Here is a 24542-nt window from a genome sequence, read left to right on the forward strand (position 1 = left end):
TCTTTGCTGGAATGATTTCTCTGGCTCACACCTTACTCTAAAGTTCTACAACTGCTCAACTTCCAGGCATCCTTAAGTTTCCACTCGGATTACAGAATGTTCCCTGTGGATTCTTTCCCTTCTCTCTGTCCAGAGTTAGTTTTAACCTTCTCAGTGCTCCAACAGCATTATGCTCATATTTTGATTTTAGCTCATTGGAATTACTGATTTATTCTTCTCTGTGTTCTGTAACACCTAACAAAGTATGTATAGTAGTTGACATGATAGTCGAACAGTGACTGCAAATGGTTATATTACATATTTAGACAGTTGAATACTTGAATACTTCTATGGTTGTTGACTATTTGGATACGGTGAATAATTGCTTACAAATGGAGACTTTAGCATGTATACAATTTTTAAAGGAATAGCTTCCTTAACTCTGCTAAGTGGGAATAATAAATATAGAGTATGATTATGAGGTTAAAATAACATTAAATAACACCGTGTATACAAAGAGACTTAGCTAATGTCAGGCACAGCAGACAATCTAAAACATTCCAAACTATGTTGAATAAAATGAAATTAACACTTAGGACAAAAACAAAAGCAAAACCTAAAACGAAACAGCTAAAGTGGTAAGTTTGAGACAAAAACAAAACAATTTAACATGGTTCTTAAACTTGTGATTGGCATGGAAAGAAAAACAAGTTTATGCCCAAATTCTAATCTAAGGATTGAAAAAACATCTTTTGGTATTGTCCCTAGCTCCTCAACACAAACCTATCCCATGAGGGTAGCACAGTACATGTTATCTCTCTTCTAAATCTCTCCATCTGAAACAATTTTCTATATAGAGAGTAATGGGATTTTCTTTGCAACTTCAAGAAGGACATTTAATGCTCAACGATTCAATGATTAAATGGAAATAGTCAGTGTTATGCGTGGAGATTTTTAAAAGCAGTGTATACTAAGAATTAATTCCCTTCCATTTTGTCTACTGTGGGTCTACACCATGTCAGACTCCTTTCTGAAATGAACAGGGGCATGTAGCAGCTCCACTAGATTATCTTTAAATCCATAGAGATGATGACACTCAGCCAGCAGGAGGATTTCTAAATCTTTGGGTATTTAAGTTGTGATGAGGTAAAGGCTTATTTAACTGTGCAAATGGAAGAAAACAGATAGCCTTTAAACTTGGATTATAAAGATGGAAAATGAAAGCTTTTTATCTTATCTTAAGAAAAATATCTTATTTTTCTTTCTAATTATATTTTCATTGTATCTTTTTAAGGTAATTTGTGTTTGAATTATTCAATGATAGGAAATGATAGGAAAACAATTTTAAAATTTTCTTCCATTCACTCAGTCATACAAGAAATATGTATCGAGTGCCAAATGTATGTAGTCATTATCTTAGATGTTATGAATATGGTAGTAAACAAAATAGATAATAGTCAATATTATGAAGAAAAATAAGTCAGAATACGTGGATAGAAAATAACATGAGGTTACTATTGAGATGGTGATCACTCAATTCACATATGATACACACCGAGAAAATGAAAGGTATCTATTCATTTCTTTGTAAAAGTTGTTTTATTTGTCCTCTTACAACACACCTCTAAATATAAGATAATTTTATTTTAATAACCTTTTTTCTTTGTGGACCAATACTCTTCCATGCTTTCCTGAACAACAATATGCCAACAAATTAGAAAACTTAAGTAAAATTGAAGCATTCTTAAAAGGAAATAAGAGACTGAAATTGACTAAAGAAAAATAAAAAATCTGAACTTATATATAACAAATACAGGTATAAAATTAGAAATCAAAAATCTTCCCACAAAGAAAAATTAGATTCAGATTGTTTCAATGGTGAATTGGCCTGAACATTTAATGGAAAAATATTACTAATCCTTCCAAACTCTTCCAGTAAATAGAGGAAGAAACACTTCCCCTCTCACTGTGTGAGGTTAGCATTACCATGGTATCAGAGCCAAAGGGGGTTGAAAGGTACAAGCTTCTAGTTATAAAATAAGTAAGCCATGGGGGATGTAGTGTACAGCATGGCTCCTCTAGTTTATACTGTATTGCATAGTTGAAACCTGCTAAAAGAATAGATCTTAAAAGCACTCTTCACAAGAAAAAAATTGTAGTTGTGTGGTAACATATGTTAACTAGACTTATTGTGGTGATAATTTTATAATATATACAAATGCCAAATTATTATGTTGTGTATGCAAAACTAATATAATGTTGTATGGCGATTATTTCAGAAACATACAAAAGGTATTATCCATCACGGAAAAGAGGGAATTATTTCAGAAATTCAAGGTCAATCTGAAAATCAGTTAATGTGATATGCCATAGTAATAAGATAAAGAACAAAGACTATGTGATCATATTAAATAATAATTAAATAATTTACCAAAGTCTAAAAGCTTTTCAGAATAAAAACTTTCCACACACTAGGAATATAAAAGAACTTCTTCAACCTGATAAAGTGCATTGATGAAAAACCTACAGTTAACATCATACTTAATTGTTAAAAATTTAATTCTTTCTCCCTATCATCTAAAAGAAGGCAAAGATGTCCAATTTCATCACTTCCATTAAAAATTGTACTGGAGGTTCTAGCCAGGGTAATCAATCAGCCAAAAAACAAACAAACAAAAATAAAATATAAAATAAAGAAAAGAAAAGAAAAGAAAAGAAAAGAAAAGAAAAAGAAATTAAAAGCATGCAAATTGAAAAGAAGAAAGTAATGTCTTCATTAGCAGATGACATGGTCCTCCATACTGAACACCCCAAGGAATGCACAAAAACTGAAACCCATTAGAATTGATAAATAAGTGCAGCGAGGTCACAGGATACAAGTTCAATCAACTGCATTTCTACCTCCTAGCTATGAACAATCTGAAAATGCACTTTAAAAATTCCATTCAGCAATGTGGAATTTAAAAAACAAACAGATGACATATGGGAGGGGGAAATAAAAGAGGGAGGGAAACAAACCATAAGAGACTCCTATGGGTAAAGAAAAAACTGAGGGTTGATGGAGGGAGGGTGGTGGGGGATGGACTAGATGGGTGATGGGGATTGAGGAGGGCACTTGTGATGAGCTCTAGGTGCTATATGTAGGTGATGAATCACTGAACTCCACTCCTGAAACCAATATTGCACGGGGTGTTAACTAACTAGAATTTAAATAAAAATTAAATTTAAAAATTCCATTCAGCAGCACAAAAAGGAATAAAATATTAAGAACTAAATTTAATGAAAGTTTTGTACATTGAAAACTACAAAGCATTGCTGAAAGAAATGAAATACCTCAATAAATGGAGAGGCAATCCATGGATGGGAAGTCTCAATATTGTTAAGCTGACAATACTTCCCAAGTTGATTGAAAGATGCGACACGATCCTTATAAAAGTCCCTATTCTGATTTCAAAACTTAAAAAGCTGATCCTAAAAACAATTTGGAAATTCAAACCTCCTAGAACAGTCAAAACAATTTTGAAAAATAAGGATGAAGTTGAAGGACTTACACTTCCATATTTCAAAACATATTATGAGGCTGCAGGAATCAAGATAGTGTAGTTCTGGCAGAAAAACGGACATATAGATCAATGAACTAGAAATATCAAGGGTCGAGAAACAAACACTTTCATTTATTGGTTATTTTTGACAAATGTACCAAAGCAACTCAGTGAGGGGAAACTGCAGTCTTCAACAAACAGTACTGGAACAATTAGATAGCCACGCACAGAAAGATGAATTACACTGTATGTCATACTGTACACAAAAATCATCTCCAAATGGATCATATATAAATGGAAGATCTAAACCTATAAAACCATAAGGAAAAAAACAGAACTGAATCTTCACCACCTTGACGTAACTAATGATTTCTTAGAATTGACCACAAAAACACAAACAATGAAGGGAAAAATGATATATTGTATTTCATCAAAATTAAACATTTTTGCTCTTCAAATTCACCACGAAGAAAGTGAAAAGACAAGCCAGAGAGAAAATACTTGCAAATAATACGTCCAATAAAGGACTTGTGTCTAAAATACACAAGTAACTCTTACAATTTAATAAGACATATAACCCAATTTAAAAACAGAGGAAACAATTTGAAGTCCACACGAAAGACTACATGTTGTAGGACTCCATTTATACCAAATTCCAGAAAAGTCAAATCTACGGCAGGAGAAAATAGCATAGTGGTCGTGTAGGTGCGGATGTGGGACAGGGAGTGACTGCAATTAGAATGAGGTTTCTTTTTGGGGTAGTGAAAATGTTCTAAAATTAGACTGTGTTAATGGTTACATAACTAAAAACTTATGAATAATTATTGAATTATGCACTTAAATGACTATTTTATGATGTGTAAATTATAACTCAATAAGGCTATTAAAAATAATATCTCAACGGTAAGAAGACAATCCAATTTAAAAATGGGCAATGGCTTGAACAGACACTTCACCAATGAAGAAATATTAATGACAAGCACATGAAGATGTCCAACATAATTATCCATTCATGAAATGCGAATTAAAGCCACACTGAGATACAACTACAAACACATTAGAATTGCTAAAATAAAAACAAAAGTACTGACAATACCAACTGCTGATGAAGATGTGCAATAAGTCGAACTCTCATACACTGTTGGTATGAATACAGAATGGTACAGCCACTGTGGAAAACAGTTTCACAATTTTTTCTCTTTTCTTTTTATTAAAATAGAGTTGACATATAATATTATATTATTCTCAGGTGTACATAACAGTGATTTGACTTTTATATACATTACAAAGTGCTCACCATGATAAGTGTAGTTATCCATTCGTCACCATACAAAGTTATTACAATGGTATTGACTATACTCCCTACACTGTGCTTCACATCCCTATAACTTAGGTATTTTATAACTGGAAGTTTGTACCTCTTAATCCCCTTCACCTCTTTTGCTCATCTGCCCACCCACTTCCCCTTTGGCAAACACCACTTTGTTCTCTGTATTTATGAGTCTGTTTTTGTTTTGTTAGTTTTGTCTTTTAGATTCCACATATAAGTGAAATTATATGATATTTGTCTTCTCTGTTTGACTGTTTCCCTTAGCGCAATACCCTCTAGGTCCAACCATATTGTTGAAAATGGTATGATTTCATTCGTTTTTTCATAGCTGAGTAATATTCCATTGCATACATATAGCACATCTTCTTTATCCATCTATTGATAGACATTTTGGTTGCTTTCCTGTCTTGGCTATTGTAAATAATGCTGCAATGAACATAGGCGTACATATATCTTTTTTTTCAAATTAGTGTTTTTATTTTCTTTGGATAAATACCTAGAAATGCAATTGTTGGATCATATGGTAGTTCTATTTTTAATTTTTTGAGAAGCCTCCATATTGTTTTCTATAAAAGTACAGAAGGGTTCTTTTTTCTCCACATCCTCGCCAACACTTGTTATTTCTTATCTTTTTGATAATAGTCATTCTGACAGGTATGAGGTGATGTTACAATTTCTCATAAAGTTTTTATTTGTTATATGGCCCAGCAATCCCACTCTTAGTTATTTACCCTAGAGAAATAAAAGCTTCTGTTCATACACAAATCTTTGCATGGTGTTTATAGCAACTCTATTCATAATTGTTCAAAACCAGAAACAACACAAATGTTTTACCAACGGTGGATGAACAAACAAACTTTGGTATAGCCATGCAATGCAATATCCTCAGTAATAAAAAAGAGCAAACTTCTGAAACACTCAGCAACCTCAATAAATCTCAGAGATGTTATGGTTAGTGAAAGTATCCAGATTCGAAGTTTACATGTATGATTATATTAATATGATATTTTCCAAAAAGACCAAACTATAGTGGTGGAAGATAAATAAGTGATAATCAGTTCTCAGGGCAGGGAGAAGGTATGAATACAAAGGTATGGCATCAGGGAAAAAAATTATTTTGTGCTCTGATTGTGGTGTCTGTTAAATGGATCTATTCATGCATTAAAAAGCCTGCATTTGTACATCAATTAAAATCAATTTTACTCTATGTTACTTTTAAAATAAAGTTATACAGTTGGAATTTAGATTTTCACACATCATTGAAATCAAATTTGTGATTTCTAATCATACGAGATATTCTTGGTATTAAAATATTTGTGTGAAAGGGGTTAGCATGTAAACACGAACTACCCCACCTCTGACCACAAAAGACTAACTATGTAAGTATCACAAACATTAGACGTTAAGGCATGAAGTGATACTAAATATAAAGATGGATGTTTCATAATGATAAAAAAGATAAGTTTAGCAGGAAGGCATCACAAATCCTAGATTTGTATTAACATTCCTTTAAAATATGCAAAGCAAAATGGACAGAACTAAAATGAAAAATACATTCCCAGTTACAGTTGGACTATCATATAGTTCTCTCAGTAACTGATAGAACAGAAAACAGAACAATGACAATAACAAGACCCAGTAAAGATGAAGAAGATGTGAACATGATTAATGAACTTTAGTAATTACAGAGAGTTCATCACATCAGACAATGTCAACACTTCCATCAATTTATTTTGAAACTTTATATATGTGGTGCTTGTGGGATTTTTTTTAAAACAACCTATCAGAGTGATTGCCCCTAAAATTTAACAAATCAAATAGCGGAACCATATCCAAATAGCAGATGAATGGAAAATACTGTACAAAGGGTCATGAAATACCCCTATCACATAACTCCAGAGATTTGCGGGAACAGGTACATGTGAAAAACCTCAGGATGAGTTCTAAGGAACAGGTTACAGCAAAGGGAAAACCGTTGTTGCGGCTTCCATGGAATAAATGAGCAAAGTAACAGTAGTGAGAAAGCACATGAACATTCAGGTCCTTCTACAAAATGAAATTGTGGAAAAACAATCTTATCCTGCTTTATAGAAAGTTACATTTTCCCCTCAGATTATTCAACTGAGGACACTAGGGTATATTAAGAAAATATAGGGGCTTCTGGGTGGATCAGTCAGTTAAATGTCTGCCTTCAGCTCAGGTCATGATCCCAGGGTCCTGGAATCCTTCCCTGAGTGAGGAGACGGCTTCTCCCTCTCCCTCCGCCCCTCCCCGTGCTCATTCTCTCTCTCTCTCCCTTGCTCTTGCTCTCTCTCAGATAAATAAATAAAATCTTAAAAAGAAAAAAAAGTACAAATTCCCCATAATCCTGCTACTAAGGGACAACCGTGCTATATATCCTGGTTCATTTTTCATTTCCTTTGTACTATTTTATTTATGCAGGTGCATATTTATTTATGTATCACTATATCATTGTATCTTGTACCTGTTTATAATTATCTACATTCTTTGTAATTAATATTTTATTGCATGCTCTTTGAATATATTCTCAAAATACTATTCTTAATCACTACATAATATTCTAAAATGTATATAAGAATGTCTATTTCTGACCTATTATAATGTAAAAAAATTGCAGACAATGAAGTCATTCTTTGCAACTTTATTTTTTATGGATACCTGGAGTTAGAATTGCTGCGCCTAATGGAATGAGCAATTTTAGTATATATGTTACCAAATTGATTTCTCAAAATGTTGTGATTTCTGTTTCCGCCAGCAAAAAATTAGAATGCCTGCTTTTCTAACTTTCATTAGCACTGTATTAACATAAAATATTTTTAAATGAATGTGTATTTCTTTGGTTATTGTTAAGATAAATATCTTTTTCATTTATTTATGTAGTAGTTTTATTCTCTTAAAAATTGTCATGTTTTGCATATTTGCATTAATATTTTCTTATTGATTTATAGGAGCTCATTATAAGTTAAGGTTATTAATCTTGTGTCTGTCACTTATATTGAAAATAATTAAAACACTTTGCTTACTGTTTAATTGTGCTTTAATATTTTTGATTTTGTGGATAAACTATATAATGTTTTGGTTATATAGTTTCTTACAGTCAAATCAACTAATATCTTTCTCTGCAGTCTTTTGCTGCCCTGATGTTTAGAAATTTTTTTCCTAGCTAAGATTATTTAATGATAAGCTTTTCTGTTTTCTTCTTCATGGTTTAATTGTTATATTTTAACTATTTAATCTATCTGATATTTATATTAGCACATAGTGTAAAGTGAGTCTCTAACTTGGGTTTTTCCAAATAATTAGGTAAATTCCAAAATTCTTATTTTGACTAATTATGCTTTTATTGGCATGTGATATTTTCTTTGTATAATCTCATATGTGTAGGAATTTCATTACATATATTATCAACCTGACTTGGTTCTTGTTCAACAGTTCCAATTTTTTTTCATTTATTATAACTTACAGTACTTTCTCATTCTCTTTAGCAATTATCTTTATTATTATTTTTATTATTAACAAACATTTCTTAGTTAGTCCCAACTAAGTAGTACATAATAAGTACATAATAAGTAGTACAACTTATTGTCAGAAAAATTGTAGACTATTTTAGATTCTATTCAACTTCTACTGTGGTCTTACTAGAATTACATTGTGCCTTAAGACAACGGATACATTTTTACTATTTAGCTTTTTTACTATATGTTTTCTGTTTTCAAGCGCACGCACGCGCATGTGTGTGTGTAAACTTTATTTCATATAGTTCTCACATATTGCATTTGGGGATATATATTTGTTTATCATGTTAAGAAAGTACCATATATTGTAATTCACCAAGAATTCTGTTAGGAATGTGTACTGAATTATCTTAGATGTATTTCAAAATCCATTTAGATGATCATTTGCTTATTTTTTACATCATATATTAATAGTTTCTGGCATTCAGCCATTCCTATTTCTCTGGGTTGTCTTTCCTACTAGGTGTTTCCTTCTCCCATTTTCCTTTTCAATTCTATCTGCACAGCTATATAATTTGTATCTTGGACAAAGTTACTTTTTTTAGTTTTTATTTTAATTCCAGTTGTTAACATACAGTGTAATATTAGTTTCAGGTGTACAATAGAGTGATTCAGCACTTCCGTACATCACCCTGTGCTCACCACGAGTGTCCTCCTTAACCCCATCACCTGTTTCACCCATTTCTCCCCACCTCCCCTCTAGTAACCATCAGTTTGTTCTCTATAGTTAAGAGTCTGTTTCTTGGTTTGCCCCCCTTCTCTTTTTTTCCCCCTTTGCTTATTTGTTTTGTTTCTTAAATTCCACATATGAGTGAAATCCTATGGTATTTGTCTTTCTCTGACTGATTCATTTTGCTCAGCATAATACCCTCTAGTTCCATCTATGTCATTGCAAATGGCAAGATTCATTCTTGAATAATGTAATAATTACATTTGGTGAACAGAATGGTCTATATGTGTTAACTATCTAAAGAGTGTGTAAATGCCTGAGACAAAAGTATTTATTTATTACCAAACTTAGGCAATCAGGTTGTGGTACTTGACGTGCCGGCAGTTCTCACTTCACAAAGTGGTATGAGAACATCAAAATGACCATGCAAGTCGAAACGGTGCAAAATGATTTTAATGATCAAGGAGAAAAATGACAAATTTTCTGGGACCTTTAAAAATGTCTGTCAATAAATTTAAAAATCATAATTTCAGTTACGTATACACAAGGGAATGAAAAAATAATAAAACTAATATTTCATACGGTGTACTTTTAAACATTAGAAATGTTAAAAATAAGTGGGTTTTTTTTATTTTTTGTAAAAGAAAGTATCATGGGACTTCTGGTTTCTGGTGCTGCATGTAGGGAGCTTAGAAGTTGCTACTCCACCCTAACAAGTAAAAAGTCGCACAGACTGAAAAATCAGCAACTTTTCTCAGATCTGGAGGAGAGGGTAGGATGCGGGGAAAACCACTGACCCCAAGATTGGGCAGACAGGCAAATATCTGAGCAGAGGCTCACAAGCAAAAATTCTGTCAGAACTAGCGTGTGGGTAGGAAAACCTGAGCTGTAGTATATGAATTCCTGGAAGCTCAGAGTGGACATATCTGAAATTTGAAGACTTCAGGGGACCCAATCATAAGGGTGCCTCCACAATGTTATCAGATTCATCTCCAGGAACTTGACCATGTTACCATAGTAACTATTGGAGAAACACCCCCTCACACTCTAGCAAGGAGAGGCGAAGAGGAACCGTTTGAAACACATCGAAGACTGTTCTTAGTAAAGCCTGCCCTCAGGGGAAACTAGTTAGCCAGAGCCTAACCAGACAGGGTATTATCAGAGTCTAATTGTCCTGGGGGAAAGTGATAGCCAAATCCAGCCCCATATCGCCTTCCAAGTAGTATGGAAGCATCCCACCCTAGCCCACTCTAGCCATCCTGTCCCATCTAAGAGGGAAGGAAAAAAAGAAAGAGAAAAACACTTAAGTTCATAGTCCAGAGGCATATCCTCACTAAATGACTAGACCTAATCATAGGACTCCAGAACACGTCCCCTTCACACCTCACCATCATATTACAGTTATTATGACTTGGTAACTAAAATTTTAGCCGTGTTCTTGAGAGGACTGATATATATATATGAAATTTGTGCAAAGTGAGAAGTGCATGCATAAAATTGGCAATCTGTTCATACAAATATTTATTTATTTATTTAATCTTTAGCATATATGTTCTGTTTGTGAGCTGCTAAAGCTATAAAATTGGTATCATTTCATATGTTTCTAAGCAGATCTGTTTCATTCCTGTTCATTAAAGATATTTATCAGCAATGGTTCTGTGACTGGTGAATGCCAGTTGCCGGTAATATCTTGTATAGGAAAGATATTTTCATCTATTATTTAAAAAAATAATACTGGATTATACTCATTTTGTTTGATTCTGAAATATTATAACCTTCAACATGAAATTAGGATTACGTAAGTCTTTGTTGAAGAGATATTGAAAATATTTTGATTTAAGGAGTAAAATATTTTAAGCTAATAAAAACATAATGCAGTTTAAGAATTTTGAATTTATTTTATGCCATGTAGTTAGCTTACTGGAAAAAACTACCTACATATATCCATTCAATTTGAAGGTATAAAAATCAATACACATGGTACTGTGCCATCTTTTAAACTTAATAGGTTTATTCATCTGGGTATTCTGAATTGTGATTGATAGTACTTATTCAACATAAACACTCATTTTTGTGAGTATTTTGCTTTCTTCAAAATTGTTCCTTATGCTTTGAAAATCTCCAAGTCTTTTTCTTTGTAGATAATTCAGCTGGATACTATAATCATGCATTAGGCTGTATAGAGTATTTAAGATGTTTTATTTTTACTTCAATATTAACTACTCATAGTCAATTTATTAGTAGATATTTTCTATTCCTCTGTACGATGAACTTTAAAAATGCTTCTACGATTTCTTTTTCTGTTCTAACATTATACATGTGTTTTCCCCTACTATGTGTTCTTACAGTTATCATAAACTGTATTATTCATTCATTTAATTGAAATACAGGTCTAGTCTGGTCCTCATGGAACTTATAACCTTGTAGGACAGATAGACAAAAAACAATAAGCAATAAAGATGTACTAATTATATAGTATTTCAGAAAGTGACACATGTGATAAAGAATAAAGCAGTTTTAAGTAGAGTAGTCATGGTTCAGAAGTAGTACAGGGAATGAGCAAAATGGCTATCTGGAGAAAGCATGTTTCACATAGAATGTAAGCTCCTGAAGTGGAAATATGACTAGTACATTGATGAAACAGAGGAGACTAATGATGGTGGAGCAGAGTGGGGAGTGGTAAGTAGCAGGAGATTAGATCAGAGAGTAACAAAGGACCAGTTACTACAAATTCTTAGAGCCCACTGTAAGAACTTTGATTCCTACCCTGGGGGCTATTGGAGACTTTGCTGAAGGGAAAATGATCAGGTTCATTATTAACAGGATCACTCTGGTGGTTTTCATTTAGAACAAACCAAAAAGGAGCAAGAGTAGGAGTAGGAAAACAAGTTAGGTGAGAAATGGACTGACCAAGACTAGGGAGGCAGTAGTAGACGTCTTAAGAAGTGATTAGATTCTACATATATTCTGAAAATAGAGGTGTTAGATTTGCTGATCGATTGGACATGGAATATGAAAGAAGAGATGAGTCAAGAATATGTGACCTGAGATTCAGATTTTGACCTCAGAAGACTGCAGGGGGAGTAAGTTTGGAGGAATACCAGGAACTCAGTCAAGTCCAGAGACACCTCAATCTCAGTAAAGTCTGAGATGTCCATTAGACATCTCAACGGTAAAGTCTAATAAGTTGTTGGATTTAAGATTCTGGAATACAGCTGAGGGGTGCAAGCTAGATATATTAATTGGTTTCATTAGGCTATGAGCCATGTCTACCTTGGTTATCTCACTCTGTACCATACCTATACAATGTTTAGTACTTAGAAGGTACTCACAAAATACCTGTTGAGTGACTACAAATATAATGACTTGTGTGCTGGTAAATGTTTAACTACAAGCCTCTGGGGGGAAAAAAATCAAACGGAAAACAAAACTTCTGATTTCTAGTGTTGGCAGATTTTAGTGGTGTAAACTCATACCATGATTTCAAGTTACCAAAGTAACACCACTAAATGCAGAATTGGGAAGAAACGTGTGCAGTTGAGTCCCTCTATCCAGTATAAACCAGCGCCAGGACAAAACTAAGCCCACTCTTGTTTAGTGATATAATCATATACTTATTTAATGATTTTCGACTTCTCTCAATTGACTTTCCCATTCCTTCCTATTCTTTTATTATTTAGTCTGTGATCTTAAATGCTGGTTTAAAATAATACTATCTTGGAGGCGGGTTGGGAGATGGGTGAAAGCGGCAATGGGAATTAAGGAGTGCACTTGTTGTGATGAGCTCTGGGCGGTGTATGGAAGTGCTGAATCACTACACTGTACACCTGAAACTAATATAACACTGTATGTTAACTACTGGAATTAAACATTTTTTTAATTAAAAAATTTTAAAATGTTTTAAAATAAAATAAAATGACTCTATCTTCTTTCCCCTCCCAATAAAAATCATATACGTATTTTCCTTACTTACAGGTAGACATAGAAGAGAATTTTAAATAAGTTTGATACTTGGGCAGATAGGAAGGAAAAAAAATTCATAGTTGATAATAAAAGCTCAAAATGGGGGATTTAAGCAAATATTTAAAAACCTATGTCACATACCAAACTAAGTTTATCCTTGTACCCTTAGCCAGGATTTTAAATTACTCCACACATCTGAGATATTATACAATTCCTGGGAAAAAAAATTCACAGCCTATAAAATAATATTATAATGTTAACAGTATTCTCTTGCCAGAGATTTCTTCATAAATTCAAATTCAGCCTAGAAAATGTGTTTAAAAATGTTGCCATAAGACATCTATCACAAGAATATCTATACAAAGTTTAATTAAGTTGTTCTGTTCTGAAGTCCCAACTGTTTGGCATATATCTCAGTCACTATTGGTTCTTTAAAAAATATTTACTTAATTAATATTTAAAAAATTTGTACTGTGGTAAAATATATATAAAATTTACCGTTTTAACTATTTTTAAGTGTACAGTTCAGGTATTATGTACATTCACATTGTTGTGTGACCTTTACCACTATCTACAGAACTTTAATTAATAATTTCTTTCATATAAAAGAAGTGCATGTTGTTGTAGATCATTTAAAAAGTACAAAACAAAATAACATCCCCCAAAGTCTCCCCATTCAGAGCAAATCAACCTTGTTGCACATATAGAATTATATTAGACTGTTAAATCCGTAGTCTAAAAATCCCTCATGTGTTAGAGACCCTGCTGAGTCTAAAATGGGTTTCAGACTCTGACTGTGTCTAATGAAGTGGTAGGGCTGCAAACCCCAATTGTCTATTTTGCAGCATTTATTTAATGTACCAGTGAGCAAGCCTCAATAAAAATGATTTATGCCTAGAGTGATGAGGCATGGGGAAGAGGAGGTATGGACAATTCCCCATCCTGGATACACCATTTATGGCTCAGCCCCAAGGACAGAGAGCTGCAAGTAGAAGATGAAGGAATTTTGGTCATTAGGAAATTATTAATGGAACAAAGATTAGGGACAAGATCATTCTTCTAAATTTTCTTTCAACATAAATAGTCATCACAAAAATTTCAAGCAGAGGATAAATTTTGTAGCTTATAAGTTTCACATATTTGGATGCAATTTGCCCCAAACAACAATCCGGAGAAGGACATGGCTTCCTCCTCCAGAGAAACTCTCATGCTCTGTACCAATGTGATGACATTGCTTTTTCTTTTCTTTTTTTCCCTAGTGTAGGATGGGGAGATTAGAGGTGCTAAAGAGGACTACTGATGAACTGTTATCAGACCTCCCTAGGGCTCTGAAATCATTGGAGACTTGCAGGAAGTAGTTTATAAGTAAAGGTTATGAACTTAAAAAATCGATATTTATGCTTATGTTACATTTATACATGTGTGCCAGGAGAGGTGAGAGGACTGATGTTATATTCAAACACGTGGTTTTAAAATTTCATTTTGGCCTCATAGATGCCTCATCATTTGTTTGATCATCTTCTTTTGGGGGGGATTTTAAATGTTTTCAGTTCTTCAAATTTTGGGTTGAAAAAGATCCGTGAGCGGCACCTATGTGGCTCAGTCGGTTAAGGGTCTGACTCTTGACTTTGGCTCAGGTCACGATCTTAGGGTCCCGAGATTGAGCCCTGTGGTGGGCTCCTGCTTAGGATTTTCTTTATCCCTCTCCCTCTGCCCCTCCCCTGCTCTCTTCTGTTCATGCTCCCTCTCTCTAAAAAGAAAAGAAAAGGGGGAGAGGAAGAAAAATATCCTTGAATATATTGGCTAATAGAACTCCTGAAAGATTTTGACAAAATATCTCCAACTGTTAGGCTAAACCATATAAAATACTGACATTTTATTTATTTTTTTTTTTAAAGATTTTATTTATTTATTCGACAGGATAGAGACAGCCAGCTAGAGAAGGAACACAAGCAGGGGGAGTGGGAGAGGAAGAAGCAGGCTCATAGCAGAGGAGCCTGATGTGGGGCTCGATCCCATAATGCCAGGATCACGCCCTGAGCCGAAGGCAGACGCTTAACCGCTATGCCACCCAGGCGCCCCTAAACTATAAAAAATGGTGGGGTGCCTGGGTGGCTCACTCGGTGAAGCATCTGCCTTCAGTTCAGGTCATGGTCTCAGGGTCCTGAGATCGAGCCCCACATCGGGCTCCCTGCTCAGCGGGGAGTCTACCTGTCCCTCGGTGCACCCCACCTCAAGTAATAAATAAAATCTTAAAAAAAAAAACCCTATAAAAAATGGCAATTACCTATGGCTCAATCCAAAACTATATGTAAAAATGCCCTGTTCATTACATACTTACAAATCTCTGCCAATTTTAATAAAGAGTTGTATCTCATTACTTTAATTTTTGTTGTTTTAATTACTCTTATGATTTGTTTATTTAGCAATCTGGATTGTGTGCTTACCACGTGCAAACCACTATGATAAGCATAAGGACACAAAAAGCACTAATTTCAGAACTGAACCTGTCTTCATGGCGTTTACAAGTCTGTTAGAGGACATTATTAATCAAATATTCTTAAATATAAGTATGAAATTTTATATATGGAAAATGCCATGACTGACATGTGCTGAGAGAGTCTATAAAGGGACATCTAATTTAAATTGGGAGGCTCACGGAAGGTTTCCCTGTGAAAGTGACATTTGAGTTGTTATTTAAAAGAGGAGTAGATTTAACTAATGAGGAGTTGGCAGAAGGGAATTTGAAATGGTAAATTGTGTTCAAAGGCTTCGTGGCAAAAATTGAGCATCATACATTCAGGGACTTGAAAGAAGATAGGAGTGCCTGGAACAGAGATTAGGTCAGTTCAGTTACGGTATGAGATGAAGTTGGACAGGTGAAGGAATCAGTCATTACTGTGGGGATTAAGAATACTGATTTTTTCGGGGCGCCTAGGTGGCACAGCGGTTAAGCGTCTGCCTTCGGCTCAGGGCGTGATCCCGGCGTTCTGGGATCGAGCCCCACATCAGGCTCCTCTGCTGGGAGCCTGCTTCTTCCTCTCCCACTCCCCCTGCTGTGTTGCCTCTCTCGCTGGCTGTCTCTCTCTGTCAAATAAATAAATAAAATCTAAAAAAAAAAAAAGAATACTGATTTTTTCATAAGAGCAATGGGCAAACATTGTGGGATTTTAAGCAGGGTTGCAGAATCATGTTCTTACGTGTATACTGAAGCATCATTCTTTATATGACCATGATGGTAGCTTGGACTTGGGAAATTGGGGTAGAGACAGAAAAAAGGTAATAGATTTGGGAGCTATTTGAACAACTGAATGGATGCTTGTACTGTTTGTTGAAATGGGGAGCACTGGAAAAGGAAAAGGGTTAGAGGTAAGGTAATACATTTGGTGGAGTTTAAGGGGCTTTTTAGATATCCAAGTGGAAATGTCAAGTAGGTAACTGAATATACATAACCAGAGCTTGAAGAAGGTTTAGATATTGGACTTTAAATTGTGAGCCATTTACTTTTTGAGTTTTAAACAGAATATATGTATTATCTATTAAAAATTTAAAGAATATTATAGAGCAAGATAAATCTCTATATTCCCATATCAAATAATGTCCAAGATTATAATTTGTTCAGTAAAAGTTTAATAACAGTTTATTAAATTAAAAATACAATAATGTGACATTATTTTAGTAATTAAAGGAAAGACGTCTGTATTTATGCATATATATAATGTACTATGCATCAGAGTATGTGTATATGTGTCATACATATATGTCAGATTATATAAATATATCACAGAAATGAGAGTTGAAACGTGAATATGAAGATCGTAGGTTGGCTATACTTGGGGAGTAAGATAAGCATATGTAAATTTAACTCCCTAACATTAATAGTTTTGTATTTTGTTGCACTGTGCATATGTGTCTCTTAAAATGAATGAGTGAAATAGCACATTGGAATAAAAGACTGGTATAGAGGATAGAGAAGGATCAGAGATTGGTCCTGGAAGGAAGATGATTTGGGGAGCTTTAGCCATACCTTACAACTTTGAGTTATCTGATTCTCAAGCTACATCCAAAGTTCAGGTGAGGAAAATGCTTCTGGGGGAAATGTACTTTATCCCTTCTTGTAATTTCTTCAGTGCATCCAACCTGAACATCTGAAACTGTTCATATAGAGAACTGGTACCCTGAGGACTTTATTCACTGAATTCTGCTTTGGCAAATGCCTTTAGCTCACCCAGAGGAACACTTAACAAACACCTGTTGGAGGCCAGCTTTTCCATTGTGACAGTGTTGTTGAGGACAGTGTCCTCTTTATTACCCATACAAAGAATTTCTTAAAACCTGATACCAGAAATCCTTAGCCCTTAATGAATGTGTATGTATTGTTTTTATGGACAGTGTAAGCTATATTACTAATTGTATTTTTTTGCATGTATATCAAGAGTTGCAGACATATCTGAAGTTCAACTTTCATTAACGATTAGAACTCTTTAACTTGAATGTCTGTGTTATAACTTTACCCTGATTTTTTTTCATATTTTCTCTTTATTTTCTCCAGTTTTAAATTTCTTTCATTTATATTTGTCTACTGTACAAATTGTTATGTATCCTTATAATCTAGTAGAAAACCAATTTGATAATAGAAACAATGGGAGCTCTTTTATTCAAAAGTGAAGAAGAATAAGGCCATGGGTTTGGATGAGCTTACTTGGGGAGAAAGAATAAAGTTAAGACAAACTCAAGCCCAGGATTTAGCATTGAGGAAACTATGTATTTATTCACTACCTAGAGGCAGAGAATCAGAAATACAAGCATGGAAGACAGGCCGAGGAGGAAGGCGGGGACCTGGGAAATTGGAAGCCAAGAAGCAGTAGCCACCTGATAGGAATACTACTGAAAAATCAAAGAAGTTGAGTGAAATGCCCCCCGGGTTTCACAATTTATCTTCAGATAGAGTTTTGGGAGATGAATTCAGATTTGAGTATCTTGAGGAACAAAATAGCAGGTGAAGAAATGGAGAAATACGAAATGTAAGCAGCCCATAATTTCATGTTTGTTAGACCTTTTTTTCTTCTATGAACTCTCTGTTTATGTCTTTTGTTCTTTTATATTAGTGTTGTATATTCTTATTAGTGCATAAGAATGTGTTATATTTTAAGGTTTTGTCTTTACACTAAGTCTCTTAACTATGCTATAAACTCTTCTTCAACATAGTCTTTCCCGTTACGGTGAATTTAACCTTGATATCAACTGGAGTTCTGCTAGTTATAGAAGAGCCACTTGTGATTATATCTTATGCGATGATGATCATATGTTTCACCCACTCAATTAATGTATATTTATTGCTTTCACTATTTGCTCATGATTAACTTTATAAGAATTCGCACTCTAATTTTAACAGAATGTTCATAGCTCACTACAGCAGTAATTTTAGTAGATGTAAATGGGATATTTTAAAATCCTTGGATAACAACTACAAATTGTAGAAAGAGCCAAAGATTCCACAGTAAATTTCCTAAAAGTAGTCTTTCCCCAAACATAGATTTACTTACTATTTTGTAAATAGAGCAAAGATAGAGAAATTAATCTTAGGCTAAACTCATCCAATTCATTATCCGGGTTAAATATTGAGGTCAAGTCTTACCATAACACTAATATTAGTGTTATGCAGAATATTAACTGCATGGGCGGTAGCTATCCCTAACAGAGAGAGGAATGAGGAGTTTGGCTCAGGGCACCAGAATTAAAGACTGATAAGGGAGTTTTAAAACATTTACTGAAGTGTTTATATCGATAATATTCATAGCAGTGATGTAAAAGTAACCACAATACATTTAGGTAATTTTGATCACATTGAGGCTTCATGATTTTCTATAACTACATATTTTTATTTGCCCATAATAAATTTCAAAAGAAATAGAGGTTCTATGAATACTTTGCATTTATGAACAGCTTTATGAAAAAGAATCTTCCTACAGATATTTTTTAAAAAATGAAGAGCAGCATATAACATCAACTTTTATCTATTTGGCTGAAAAATAAAACAGTTCAGCTAGATAAGCTATTTCTTTAACAATTATTCATGCTGGGTGTGTCCCTGGATTTGAAGAGTATAAAATATTTTCTGCTGTCTTTGTTAATGTTTTTGGACTATTAAATTAGACATATTAAAAACAGTTCCTTAAGGTTTGCAGGTAAGAAACAGTGAATGTCATTTTAAAAATTCTTTAATTAAAAATTCCAGTCAATACTGGAGGATGAGCTCTGAAATTCTCTTTTACTATTTGTTAATAAACTCTTCCTAGAGCTTCCAACTTAATCTCAAAAATGTGCTTAGAAAACGGAAAAAATATTTTCTGTTTTTTAATATATTCCTACATATCAAGTGGTATATGGCCATAAATGAATAAAATACAATGTTTGTATTATATTAATAATTTTCTAAGATCTACATTCTCAATTACAACAAAGGTAATATATATGTAAGATGTGTTAAATGTATATGTAAGATATATAATATATAGGTATATAGTTTATTTAGTATAAATAAGCACTAAATGATAATTTAAATGAAGGTAATAATTTTGTCTAATTAAACCCTACAGTCATCAGACTTCCTTAGGAGCCATTTTACTAGTGTAGAGGCTGAGAATAGCACAGGCCCTTGAGTGGGTTACAGTGGTTTGAATCTTGGCTCTACTACATGATCTTGGGAAAGTTTAGCATCTTCTGAATAATCGTTATATTTAAACGTTAAAATTCAAAATGGCAAATTTGGGAAGGATGGTGAAGAGAAACAGGGACCTGATTGGCAAATAATTCCTCTGTGTGTGTGTGTGTGTGTGTGTGCGTGTGTGTGTGCGTGTGTGCGTGTGTGTGCGTGTGTGTGTGCGCGTGGGTGTGGGTGTGTGCGCGTGGGTGTGCGTGTGTGTGCGTGTGTGTGCGCGTGTGTGCGCGTGTGTGTGTGCGTGCGTGTGTGTGCGTGTGTGTGCGTGTGTGTGCGCGCGTGGGTGTGGGTGTGTGCGTGTGTGCGTGTGTGTGCGTGTGTGTGTGCGCGTGTGTGTGCGTGTGTGCGTGTGTGCGTGTGTGTGCGTGTGTGTGTGCGCGTGGGTGTGGGTGTGTAAGGATGCGGAAGTAGACTTCCAGGCAAGAGGGAACTGTGTAGAACTGAAAGATGGTTTCTGAGCCAATAAAAACAGTTTTGCAGAAATTTCTAACAAAACAGAAAGTAACATGTTTCAGGATAAGACCAGAACCTGTGACCTCATATGCACATCGTTAGTCGAATTACTAGTATCATACAGAAACAAAACAAAATGTGTGACAGCTTGAGGTTCTCCATTAGTAAAATACATGTGTTCATTTAGGGAATATCTACAATCAGGTCTAAAATTTCAAAGGTCTTAGGAGATTGCAAGCATTTTGCTCTAGCTGAAGAAAAGCCATTTGTGTCTGAGTCAAAGCTGAAGTAGTTTTCAAACTCAGAGGATCTTTTGATTTTATGCAGAGGGACAGAGTGAGTTAAATATGTTTTCTATTTAGGCTGGGAGAATACAATTCAGTTTATGTTAAATGAGGATGGAAAACACAATTCAATAACACAAGTATTCACATCGCAGTCTAAATGATGTATTTGTTTATCAATAAGAACTAATTAGGGAACTAATAACCTTTATGATTATTTCACTAAAGCATGAATTATACAGGAAAATATAATTTCTGTGAGCACATACTATTGCCTATGCTCTATACGGGGTAGAGAGCCCATGCAGCCATAACCAAGGCACCATGACTCACCTGAAATTTCTCAGAGCGGGTCAACCTTGCAAACTTGAATCTCTAAAGTGACTGCAAATACCACAGGATTAGTTTTTCCAGTTCATGGTTGATAAGACACTAGTGCAGAAAGATTCCATGGGATGGTAAACTATTGAAAATTCTAATAACTGTTATATTTGAATGGTCTTTGATTCTCAAAATTACCTTAAACAGGTTTTTCTATGTCTGTATTTCAACAATTGTGTGCTCCTTTAAACAAGTTTTTAAAAAGATTTTCAGTATCTAAGCTGAGCATGCTTTAAATAGTTGCAAATTGCATGCTCAATAGATTTTTTATTGTTTTGGTGATTGAATAATGTTTTCTACTAAAGAAATAGTAAAGAATAAGTAAAGCAGCCATTAATTTCAAATCAGTAACTGTGAAGAAATAGAATTATATATATTATCAATTAAAATAACTCCAAGACCACTTCAGATTTTCTCTGTTGGCAGAAAATAACTGGAAAAAAAATACCCCTTTTTGCCCCTCAGACTTGAAATACCAATTTCACACACACTAAAATTTTATCAAATCTCATAATGAATAATTATTTCAAGAAGACAGTGAGAATTTTATAACATAATAATTCCCCTCCTGATCCCATTAAAAATCACATTTGCAAGTAATAAAAAAAAAAAAAGGAAGGAAAAGGAAACCAAAACAAAACAAAAAAGGAAGATGTTCAAACCAAAGGAACATTTGTTTCTGTCTTGGTAGAGCAAGATTAGAGGCAGTTTTCACCTATCCCTCAAGTTGGAGCTGATTTTGTTCTTCTTTGCACTCACTCCTGTCCCTACAAAAGGGAAGGGGTAAGATGCATGTGGAAGATCAGAGATAAAGAGGTTGACAGTTTCAGAGGCTCATTAAAAATGTGATTTTGTGATTTTTTTTTATCCTAGTTAGTGGCTACTAATCACTGCTCCTCCAATTTAATCCTCTGAGCCTAGCATGTGAAAGTAATTTTTAAAGATTTATGTTTTCAATATCTTTGTCTATTTCAAATAGTAACTACAGGGGGTAGATTTATGGAAAGAATTTGTTTTTTCTTATTTTATTTCATAATGGTGGCTTAATTAAGTCTCATTGTATTTTGAAACAGGTTGTTAATATAGAAAAAAGTGCTCTTTTCCTTTCAAGGTTAAGAACATTGAGCTTGAAGTTAAAGTCACATCACCCCCCCCCCCACATCCCCCATGCAGCTGCCCGTCACAGAACAGAGACGAATCAACTGGTGGTGTTGGTTTTTAGAATAATACTGAATTAAAGTGTAACCAGCTTTCAATATAAGTAGGGGTTTACCATTGTCTTAACACAAGTATGCATATTTCATAATGTTCAATAGGACAAAGCAAGTGCAAACAGAAATTTTAAAAACTTAAATATGGTAACAAATATTGGAGGTCTATCAGGCTTCTTTTAATTGCTTATGAATCGCAGAATCCTCATCGAAGATGGGGGAACAGTCTAAAAAAAATATCTCAAATAGCTATAAAGTGGTAGGTCTCATTTTTTAACCATTTATTATTTAGGACTTCCCCCATGGTCCGAAACATTTGGCTGTATGTGATCTTCCAGGAACACGGTGTACCCAGCTCATAGCCTCCTCAGATTATTGAAAGTGAAATCTAACCCAAGTCACTGTGGAAACTTGCAGCATAAAGCAGTCTTTGGAGGGGCACTGTTACCTCTAATGGATGTTCCATGACTGGGAGGCCAAGCCAGTATTGGCGTTGGAGCAAGGACAGGGAATAGGGTGGGTGGGGATGAGGCCCAGCAGAGACAGGGGGAAAGGTGGAAGGTGACTCATTGTCCATTTTTCTGACAGAATAGTTACTAACAGAGAGAAGGAAGAACAAAAAGTACGTTTTACAGAGAACGTAAGTTTTGCAGCAATTGCTTGAAGCCATTTGGGAAAGCTTGCTACTATTGTTTCTAGCTTAGTTTGTCCTACTTGGAATGACAGATTTTCCCCATCTCCCTCATTGGTCTTCCCAGTCCCTCTAGATGCCCTTAATGGGATCAGGGGTTAGGGACAGTGGGGAGGCCACAGAAGCAGAAACTGGTTCAGCCAGTTGGAGAGCTACCAATGTGTTTGGTGACCTCCCTTCTCCAAGAACTCTTTCCTAGGCGCTTTCCTTTTATCAAATCCATCTTGTCACCATGTCCTTGGTAACCTTATCCCACTGCCCAGCTCTTCTCTCTCCCTTCTCCCCCATTCCTCCCCATTCTCTCCTCACCTGTCCACCGCAATGGCCGTCATAGAGTAGATGCTGGCGAACACCGCCGTGATAGGAAAGAAGTTCTGGAAGCGACAGTAGTTGGCGCCGAAGTACCACTCGCTGTGAAGCGCATAGATGAAGTTGACCAAGGTGTTGAAGGCGGCCATGGAGGCGTCGGAGAAAGCCAGGTTCACGAGGAAGTAGTTGGTGACGGTCCTCATGCGCTTGTGGGCCAGGATGATCCAGATCACGATGAGATTCCCGAAGACCGCCACGGCCACCACCACGCCGTACGCCAGGGACCAGAGGGCGATGCGCCAGGACGGCTGCACGAACTGGTTGGTGAGGTTGGCCCGGGGCTGCGTAGGCGCCGGGGAGGCCGCGGGCGGTGCCGGCGCGGAGGAGGCGGCCGAGAGGTTGCCGGCTTGGACCAGCAGGTGCAGCCACTCGGCCTCGGCCGCTCCCGCCGCCGCCCCTGCGCCGAGAGCCGCGCTCAGGTTCCCGGCGTCCGCGCCATCCGTCCAGTTCGCGGCTGCGGGGAGAGAGCCCATGGCGGCGAGTGTGCAGCCCGGACGTCCGCGCTCCCCGCCGCCAGCCGGAGCCGACCCGCCGAAGTTCTTCTCCGCTTGCTGGTCCCTTCGCTGCGGGGCGGACTTCAGGGTAGAGAAACCACCGCCGCGCTCGCTGGCTGTGAGACAGACGCTTCGCGCCCGCAGGTGACGGGTCACGGGGGAGGCGGCTTCTCCGCGGCGTCCGCTCGCTCGCTCGGGCCGGCAGGAAGCGCGAGGTGCGAGGGAAGGGAGATGCGGGGAGCCGTCCCCGGCGGGGCACTCCGGGGTCGCCCCGCGCTAGTTCCCGGGCGCCGGCCGGAGCGCTGAGGTTCGGGCGCCGCAGCGGGCTTTATAGTCTCGCTCGGCCCCTGCTCTGCTGACGTCGCGCGGGCCGCGGGGCTGACGAACCCCTTCGGGGCTGCGGTGGCGCGCCTTTCCTCCCTCGCGCCCTTCTCATTCCGTTCGTGCGCTGCGTGCGGCCCCGCGGCGGGAGCTGGCGGCTCCGGACGCCCAGGAAGGGCTGCGCTCGCACGGTTGTAATTAAATCTGTACGCGATGGTCTTCTCCTCTTTTAACGTCAAGTATTCGGCTGAGGTCCCTGTTCGCAGACATTCCGTATGGGCTGTGCTTGCCCAAACCAGTGACACCATTCGCGCCTAAAGCCGAGGTGGGGGGTCGAGGGCGTGCGGGGCTGTGACCGCCGCGGGCTGTGGGTACAGCGCTGGTCGGCGCCGCGGGCTTGTGGACGTTCGTTCCACTTTCCGCCCGTGCGCGTTCTCACTTCCCAGGTCCCTTCCCTCCCACTTACGAAGTGCACCCGTGTGTCCTCCTCTGAACTCTGTCGCCAGAAATCAGCCCCGTCGCCTTCCTCCGGGCAGAGCCCGGTTTCTCCTGCGGGAGTCCGCTCTCCTCGGAACGCCAGAGCGCGCTGAGCGGAAA

The 24542-nt window shown here is 36.6% G+C and overlaps 1 protein-coding gene across 1 annotated transcript in view; it reads right to left on the reverse strand.

Annotated features, from left to right (window-relative positions):
* The window catches only part of TACR3 (tachykinin receptor 3), a 76326-nt gene extending 52406 nt beyond the window's left edge, over window positions 1-23920 (reverse strand). Inside the window, exon 1 of the mRNA XM_026499108.4 lies at window positions 23071-23920. Coding sequence (XP_026354893.1) covers window positions 23071-23603 — 533 coding nt within the window. The 5' untranslated portion in view covers window positions 23604-23920. The remainder of the gene's footprint in view (window positions 1-23070) is intronic.
* Between the last annotated feature and the right edge of the window lie 622 nt (window positions 23921-24542).

The sequence above is a fragment of the Ursus arctos genome, unplaced genomic scaffold (genome assembly GCF_023065955.2).
Source record: "Ursus arctos isolate Adak ecotype North America unplaced genomic scaffold, UrsArc2.0 scaffold_11, whole genome shotgun sequence".
Lineage (NCBI taxonomy): Eukaryota > Metazoa > Chordata > Mammalia > Carnivora > Ursidae > Ursus > Ursus arctos.